Consider the following 8,662-nt stretch of genomic DNA (forward strand, 5'->3'; position numbering starts at 1 on the left):
TGATTGCGTTGGGTCGATGAAGACTAGATGATTGCTCCCCCATACTCCACTATGGGTGAGCCACTCTTCGGCACATCTTCACAAGTCCATTGACACCACAATGTATGGCATGCTTCAAGCACTTAATCTCTTCGTGATTCTCCGCTTGAAATTGCACACGGCAATCTTGATGACGATCACCACTTGATGTCATCCTTCCCATGGGTTGTATGATATCATCCTCTTGACGCAAGCCCATGGACACGTACCATACCATGGGATCACTTGATCCCTCTCGGTACATCTTCTACTCTTTGTGAGTTGATCAACTTGATTCACTCTTGACTTAGTCTTGATCAACCTTGAATCTTTCCAACTCTCTTCGTTTGGATGATGTCTTGAAGGTAAACATGAATGATCACACAATCTTCTTCTTCAAGACATGCTTGCAATAAGCTCAACTCTCAAATGACCAATCTTTGGATAATTCCTTGAATAGCACCTTGGTCGACACAAACTCTCCTTGAAACCAACACATGTACTCCAAGAAAAGCCTATGGACAAAACCTTCAAATATAACTCAAGGAAACTATTAGTCCATAGAGATTGTCATCAATTACCAAAACCAAACATGGGGGCACCGCATGTTCTTTCACCTTTAATTCTGAAAATAGGGGACCCTTTAATATGTGCTCGCTATTTTTTAATACCACATATTTATGGTCTTGATCTGGGCTTTGTAAGTATTTAATGTTCATTCACCGCACCAACCTCCGATATCATTTCATAAATATTAGAGATGCACTATCTTCGAATCTTAGCTCAATATATATCCATCTAGTTGTCGTGTGATCTTCTTCCCATGGTTTTGGGGCTATGCCCTCGGCAAAGTGGGCTTTGCCTGAAGCGTTCGGGCCGACTACCCTTAGCCGGGAATTGCATTCGGTGAAGTCTCTGCCGAGTGGGAAACGGCTTTCCCCGAGTTTTTCTAGTACTCGGAAAACTCAAAAATTCCAGTAGTGATACGAGGACAAATATTATCTAAATGTGAAAAATATAAGGTCAAAGCACAAATATTGAATCTAGACGTTACAATAGAGATAAATTAGTCAGAAAAAGAAACCATAATTTAGATATCTAAGACATATGAAATAAAATGTTAAAAGTATCTAGCTATGTTTCAGTACTATGGTGTTACAGTTGCATGGGCTGCTAATATACATGCACAAACACAAGCAAAAAAGACTGAGCTACTATGGTGTTATAGTTGCATGAGATGCTAATATACGCGCACAAACACAAGCAGAGTTACATGAGTGCACTCAATCACCAATCAAAACTATCACGACTTCATAAAGGTCTACGCAAGATCAAAAAAAGGATAAACATGTTCCGTTTCGAAACAAAAAGAGGTACAAAACTTGACACCACACAATTAATTGAAGACTTCTATTGCCCATCTGCCAATGGCTCCGAGAGCAAGGGAACATAAGGAAGATAAGGAGTCCTGCAACCCCATTCAAGATCACGTATAAAACGCAGCTCCCTGGAATCCATATCATATGCCATTAGTTTCGTCAATGATGGGCCACTCAGCATGTACAACTGCTCGCATACAATAAACACCACATTGTGTTCTGGGTGGATTGAGATTACTCTGTAGTTCCCCGCGAACATTGCATACTCTGTTCCCAGCAGTTGTAAGTGGCTAACACTGTGCTTCAGGGTCCAGTTTTCACTACTAAAATCTTCAAGAGCCCAGATTGAGAGTTCAGAAACACTCTCATTTGCCAAATGCAATTGTCCTCGTGATAGATAAACATTAGGAACACCACGAGCAGAATCTGGCATGGGGCCACGAATGGACCTGCGATTTCCCTCCACATCAATTGCTACAACCAAATTATTATCTGAAGAAAAATGCAGCATCCTGTTGAAAAATATGCTTCTTGGGAAACGGGATATCAAAAGCGGAGTGTCCCAGACAACTCCATGTGTCCAAACTCCAGTTTTGGAATAGTAGACCCCCACTGTTTTCTTGCCTGTATCAAGACCCTGCATATTCACATCCACAACACCAGTAGTAGAAACAAACTCGAACACATGGAAGTGGGAGGAGACAGAGGGGTCGAACCCTAGGCGGGCAGTCCGCACCTTGCTGGACCAGGTGGTGGCAGGTAGGGCCACCCATTTCTCAGTAGCGGGATTGCACACCACGTAACCAAATCCATTGACATCAGAAGGTTGGTTCCAGCAAAGGCAGAGCAGGAGGCCATTACAGCTGTCCAGCAGGTACATGTTAACTCTCTTGCACTTGGGCAGGAACGAGAGGGAGCAGTCCATGCCAGTGCACCAGTTCCCTGAAACGCTTTGGTAACCGCAAAGCGTAGCTGGGAAGCGTTCCCCTCTGAAGGTTTGGTAGAAGATGCCGGCGAGGGTCGACCGGGGCAGCTTCTTGCGGTGGTCGGGGTGGGAGACGAGGTCGCGCCACCGCCGGGAGACACACTTGCAGCAGCGGGTGGATTTGTAGGGCACGCGCGAGATGACCTCGACCAGGAGGTCGTCGGACAACTGTGACACCGGGCTCCTCTCCGTGTCCCTCATCTTCTTGGAGCCCTGCCCTGCAGTGCCGTCGCCGGCCAGTCTGCAGATCGGGACGGAGGACAGAAGATTAGAGACTTGTGGATCGAGGGTTTGTGTGCGTGCGCGGCGGCTATGTGGGAGAGGCCGGAGAGACGAGCCGGTGCAGGTATCTGGGCTGTACTAGTTATCTGGGCCGGCCGCATGAGTCGTCCCATAAACAAATCCTCGCAAAAAACACCAGAATATTCTTACTCGTGAATTAATCAAATCTTCAATGCGTAAAAGGTACCCTGGTAACTGTTGTCATCCTGGTGTTTTTACTGTGTCTAGAACTGATTGTGTGCATTCAAAGCCCCAAGCCACCATTGATCTTCACCTTCTTATGAATTTTTTGGGTACAAAACTTTCTCCGGAGGTCTAGATAGGCATATACAGTGTAAAGGCTGAGGTGATGGAAATGTTAACACGTCTATGATGATAAATCTGCAAATTGTCATACTTACTCAGCAAGGACAGGATGCATCGAAAATTGTGAGCAGGAGTACACCATGACCGCGCTAGCTACAAGGACAACTAACTCTTGTGTTACAAATCACAGCAGAGCATGTGGATTTTGAAGGTTGAAGCCACTGATTGTTGTGATAGATAATCGAGCTAGGACCGTAACCAATAACTGATTTTCCATGAATTCTCATCCTCGAATACCCAACAAATCAAAGCCACACTGTCATCGAAACAGGTGGTGACGCATCGATAACAAATTGGAGACCATGAGCTCGAAGCCCAGCTCCAGGGGTCAGGGGCCAACCCCCATGCCACATGTTTTACAGTTTTGAACCTGCAAAACTTGACAAGTTACCTGATTAAAAACTGCCATGCATATAGATCATTTTATTATTGATAGAAGATAAAGAAACATTTCCGGGAGATATTTTTGCAAAAAAAAGGAATTTGGATATTCAAGCACGACGTAGCAAAATGGCATTCAGCCGGCTAGAATTCTAGAAACAGGCTTTCCCCCCGCTTTATATATAAAGCAACAAGCAAAGAAAGTACACAGCCGACCGATACAAGGTGGTGAGGTAGCCCTCTTACAAAGCCGATCCTTGAACAATTGGATCACCTGAGTATCGCGGCTGACCGATACAAGGTGGTGGGACCTGTGTTAGTCAGCGTCTCAGCTCGTAAGATGGCCCGCCCCATCCCAGGAATCAAGCGGAGAGGAAAGAGACGGCCCCGCCGCCCCCTACACCGGCCGGGCTTCCCTCGACGACGCCGCTCCACGGTGGCGGGGAAGGGCAGCTAGGGGAGGAGGGGCGGATGGGCTGCGGCGGATAGGGTACTTTTGTTGTGTGTCTCACGCAAGAAAGCTTAGCCTTAAGTACATGGAGAGAGCTAATATAGTTTGGTAAATTCCCTATCTGGAGTTGAAACGAAGGTTTACTTCTGAATGTGGAATAATAAAGAGTTGAATTATGCATCACCGCGTCCGCAAAGTTCATATGCAGCAGTAAATAAAAAGTTCGGCAGTAAGCAAAAGCAAGTAGCTATAATGTGAAACAATCAAACACTTCTCCATGGATAACAGCAATGCTCTCACATGAATGCAGGTAAGCAACTAGTTAAGTATGCATTGGCATACAAGAGCGCCTAAGCCTCACTTGAGATTTTTACACTACAGAAAAGACATCCCTTTTTCAGAGCGTCTGGAAGTTTAGTTGCCATCATTTATCTTCACAAGAGTATGAATGTCAATTTCATTAGTTTCCTCTTGTCAGGTGAACCACAGTCGAACACAACAGGGCGACAATTATGCTTGTAGATGTTAACTGTAATTCCTAGCCGCATAAATTCAGATACGTACATGAATGCAGTCTCGCACCAACAAAACTATCACAACTTTTTGATGGTCCACCCAAGTTACAGTTGCTTATGCTGAAAAGTTAACTGCAATATCATTAAAAAGTTTACAATTGGCCAGTTTCGAAAGAGATACACAATTGTGAAGCTGCACTATGTAATTGAGACTTCTAGTGCCCATCTGCCAATGACTCTGAGAACAAAGGAACATATGAAAGATAAGGAGTCCTGCAGCCCCGTCCAAGTTCACATATAAAATGCAGCTCCCTGTAATCCATGTCATACGACATTAGTTTCGTCAGTGATCGTTCGCCCTGCTTGTGCAATTTCTCACACACAAAAAATATCAAACTATGTTCTGGGTGGATCGAGATAACTCTGTAATAACCCGGAAACATTGGCTGTGTGCATCCTGGGATGTAGAGCCCGGGGTAATCCCCTTCTCGAAATTTTGGAAAAACATAGCCCGGAAACTTTGAACACATTAATCCGAGCAGTTGTAAGTGGCTAACCTTGTACTTCAAGGTCCAGTTTTCACTACTATAATCTTCAAGAGCCCAAACTGACAGTTCAGAAGCATCCTTATGTGCCAAACACAATTGTCCTTGAGATAAATAAAGATCATTACTACCGCATGGAGTAGGCACACGAATAAACCCACGAGTTCCATCCACATCAACTGCTACAACCGAATTATGACATGATCCAGAAGATAAATGCAGCATCCTGTTGAAAAATACGCTTTTCGAATAGACGGTTATCGAAATTGGGCTGTCCCAAACAACTTGATGTGTCCAAAGTCCAAACTCCAGCTTTGGATGAGTAGATTCCCACTGCTTGGATGTGTGTACCCTGGCCTAGCATATTGGCACCAGCAGATGCAAGCTCGAACACATGGAAGTGAGAGGAGACAGTCGGATCGAACCCTAGTCGAGTGATCCGCACCTCGCAGGACCATCTGTTGGCAGGCACGACAACCCATTTTTCTGTGGCGGGATTACACACCGCATAATCAAATTTCTTGACACCATAAGGCTGATCCCAGTTGCGGGAGAGGAGGAGGCCATTGCAGCAGTCCAAGAGGTAAAACTGAACTCTCCTGCGTTTGGGCAGGAACGAGAGGGAGGGGTCCATGCTAGAGCAGAAGTTCCCTGATACGCTCCGGTAGCCACAAAACCTAGCTGGGGGAAGGCGCCCACTGCCTCCGAAGGTTTGGTACAAGATGCCGGCGAGGGTCGACCGGGGCAGCTTCTTGTGGTGGTCGGGGTGGGAGAGTAGGTCGCGCCACCGCCTGGAGACGCACTTGCAGCAGCAGGTGGACTGGTACGGCACGCGCGAGATGATCTCGACGAGGAGATCGTCCGAGAGGTCGGACACGGGGCTCCTCTTCATGCCCCTCGTCTTCTTCCTGCAGCCGCGCGTCGCCATCCGCGGCCAGTGTGCAGATCGGGACGGACGACGGAAGACTAGAGACTCGTGCGCCGGCTATCCAGCTTGGTCGTGATCAGGCTGAATATAGGTGGAGCAGGAACGGGCAGCGAGGGTTTGCGTGCGCGGCGGCGCGGACGTTGAGGTGGAGCAGGAAAGCCCAAGAGGTGTATCCGGGTCGTACGAGTCAAAATACTCTCGTTCCCCTGAAAAATGAGAAGTTACAGGTAATTTTCCTACAAGCGTACGAGACTGCGAGTATATGTGTATCTCGAGTTATTTTACGGGGAGTTCGAACTGTAATTATCTCGAGCCGGTTTGCACAGCAATGTTCTTATATTTCGGAAACACTAACACCCATACGTGTGGGCTCCACATCTCGCGAATAAGGCGTTCTCTAACTGGTTGTGCGCGCAACGCGAATCACAGCCGCTGTTCTCTAACTGGTTGTGCATGCCTCTCTGCCATTCTTTTCTTTCCCATGGACTGACTCACTGACACATGCATGGCTACAGTACACATGCATGACTAGGTTGTCTTTCCTCTCTTCAAAAACTTTGTTACTTTTAGTTGTCTTTTAACAGTTTAATCAAAATCTGTTTTTAAAACTTTATATATATTTGAACTCCTGACGCCAAGATCTTCAGAACAAGATCATGTTTGGATAATTTTCTAACACATTTTGTATCTGGAATTGAACTATGGTTTTTTAGAAGATTATCAGTGTTTTCAGTGAGGAACTTTGCTGGGCATAGTGAAGAAATTTTCATTTTTCATTTGCAAGTGATAAATAAACAGGACCAAGAGCTGGAGAACTTTATAAATAGGTTTTCTGCACTTTGTTAGAAATATTAAAGAACTTTCCTAGAAAATGTATGTGGGACCGAAGAACTTTATAAACAACTTGTCTGAACTTTGATGAAAAGTTTATGAAACTTTTTTGGAAATATATCAATATTAGACTTGTTTCGTAGAGCTAGCCGTGAGAAACTCAAATACATAAACAAATTCATATTTGCACAGTTTATTTAGAAGTTATGGTGACATATTAATTTTGCTAGCAAATATGGTGAAGTAGCCCACCGATGGCTTATGTACCTTGTGTCAGGATTTTAGTATAGGGCTTATTGCTGTTGACATGCATGTATGGGACCAGCTGCATGTTGGTTTGACATCTAGGATGGATGGGTGGCTCAGATATACATTGCGCGCTCAATGAGTTAGGAAAAATCCGCTTCCCGCATCTCACCCACACATGTGGATCCGCGTTCATTTGTGAGTGCACGAATCTTGGCATGTTTGTGGTGTCACATAGGACTGGGCTGGTGTGTGGGTATTCACCCGATCGTCCACACGTTCGTTTCATCAAATGGAGGGGCCGGCGAGGGTCGACCGGGGCAGCTTCTTGCGGTGGTCAGGGTGGGAGAGTAGGTCGCGCCACCGCCTGGAGACGCCCTTGCAACAGCAGGTGGACTGGTAGGGCACGTGCAAGATGATCTCGACGAGGAGGTCGTCCGAGAGGTCGGACACGGGAAATTTGAAATACTTTAATTAATTTTTAGTCTTTTTAATTGACATAGATACAAATACTCTATTAAGATGATGCACAAGAAAAGGTCAGGATAGCTCGGTTGGTAGAGCAGAGGACTGAAAATCCTCGCGTCGCCAGTTCAAATCTGGTTCCTGGCAGAGAAAAAAAAAAGATCCACCGAATAGGTATTGATTCAAATACCTCGAGATGGATTGTGATACATATTCATTAATAATATTTATTCATCTAAGTGGATAAATCGGCTCCTCTTCGTGCCCCTCTTCTCTTCTTGCAGCCGCGCGGCGCCATTGGCGGCTAGTTTGCAGATCGGGACGGACGATGGAAGACTAGAGACTCGTGCGCCGGCTAGCCAAGTCGAGGCAGCGGCGAAGGAGACCTCTCCATGCGGCGGAGCCTCGCCCAGGCGCCGCCAATGGTGTAGGTAGAACGGGTGACGCACTAGATGGCACCGAGTCGAACGATGCGTGTCGACGAGTCCCTGACGAGCCCATGGCGCCTCCATGGACCGGTGAGACGGGGCGAGTACGACCTCGCGATGCGGCGGTGCCTCGCCTTGGTGCCGCCGATAGTGTAAGTAGAAGGGGGTGCGTCGAGTCGAACGACGCGTGCCACAGAGTCCTGGCACAATGAGGTTGCCGACGGACCTGACAACGGAGGGTGCGAGAGGGACCGCGCACGGTTGACGGCCCCGGTACTTCGTCATTGCGAGCGGCAGGCACGCCCGAGGCTGCGCACACATGGCGGTCCCGGTTCGTCGTCGCCGGTGGAGAGTGCACCGAGGGCGCACAGCCCTGGCACTTGGTCGTCGTGAGTGGCGGGCATGCCGGAGACCACGGACACACGGCGGTCCCGGCTCATCGTTGTCAATGAAGAGTGCACCGAGAGCGCACATCCCGGGCACGTCGTCGTCGTGAGTGGCGGGCACGCCGGAGGCCACACACACATGGCAGTCCCGGATCATCGTCGCCGGTGGAGGGTGCAGCGAGGGCGCACAGCCACGGCACGTCGTCGTCGTGAGCGGCGGGCACGCCGAAAACCGCACACACACATGACAGTATCGGCTCATCGTCGCGGTGGAGAGTGCGTCGGAGTCAAGCATAGGCGGCAGCCCCGGGGCGGCGTCATCGTCTTCAACCAGATGAGATGGAGCCGGCGGCCAGCCTCGACTCCGGCCGTCCGGCCGCAGCTCCGGTCTGGCGGTCACCACCATCGAGAGGGATGCAAAGACAGGGAAGGGATTGGACGGGAGGGGAAGACTAG

The 8,662-nt window shown here is 48.0% G+C and overlaps 2 protein-coding genes and 1 non-coding gene across 3 annotated transcripts; 1 reads left to right on the plus strand and 2 right to left on the minus strand.

The window, feature by feature from the left end:
* Positions 1 to 1,418: 1,418 nt before the first annotated feature.
* Positions 1,419 to 2,648, minus strand: LOC123059160 (F-box protein At5g07610-like). Its single transcript, XM_044481796.1, has one exon. It carries the CDS (start codon positions 2,581 to 2,583, stop codon positions 1,429 to 1,431), a length of 1,155 nt encoding a protein of 384 aa, XP_044337731.1. The 5' UTR covers positions 2,584 to 2,648; the 3' UTR covers positions 1,419 to 1,428.
* Positions 2,649 to 4,545: 1,897 nt separating this feature from the next.
* LOC123059161 (F-box protein At5g07610-like) lies at positions 4,546 to 5,900 on the minus strand. Its single transcript, XM_044481797.1, has one exon. It carries the CDS (start codon positions 5,848 to 5,850, stop codon positions 5,116 to 5,118), a length of 735 nt encoding a protein of 244 aa, XP_044337732.1. The 5' UTR covers positions 5,851 to 5,900; the 3' UTR covers positions 4,546 to 5,115.
* Positions 5,901 to 7,466: 1,566 nt separating this feature from the next.
* On the plus strand, positions 7,467 to 7,539 carry TRNAF-GAA (transfer RNA phenylalanine (anticodon GAA)). The gene has a single exon. It is a non-coding gene; the product is annotated as a tRNA-Phe (tRNA).
* Positions 7,540 to 8,662: the final 1,123 nt, after the last annotated feature.

The sequence above is a fragment of the Triticum aestivum genome, chromosome 3A, assembly GCF_018294505.1.
Source record: "Triticum aestivum cultivar Chinese Spring chromosome 3A, IWGSC CS RefSeq v2.1, whole genome shotgun sequence".
NCBI lineage: Eukaryota > Viridiplantae > Streptophyta > Magnoliopsida > Poales > Poaceae > Triticum > Triticum aestivum.

Bases quoted from the DNA above. Each gene is read 5' to 3' on its own strand.
- LOC123059160 (XM_044481796.1), bottom strand. From the start codon at position 2,583: ATGAGGGACACGGAGAGGAGCCCGGTGTCACAGTTGTCCGACGACCTC.
- LOC123059161 (XM_044481797.1), bottom strand. From the start codon at position 5,850: ATGGCGACGCGCGGCTGCAGGAAGAAGACGAGGGGCATGAAGAGGAGC.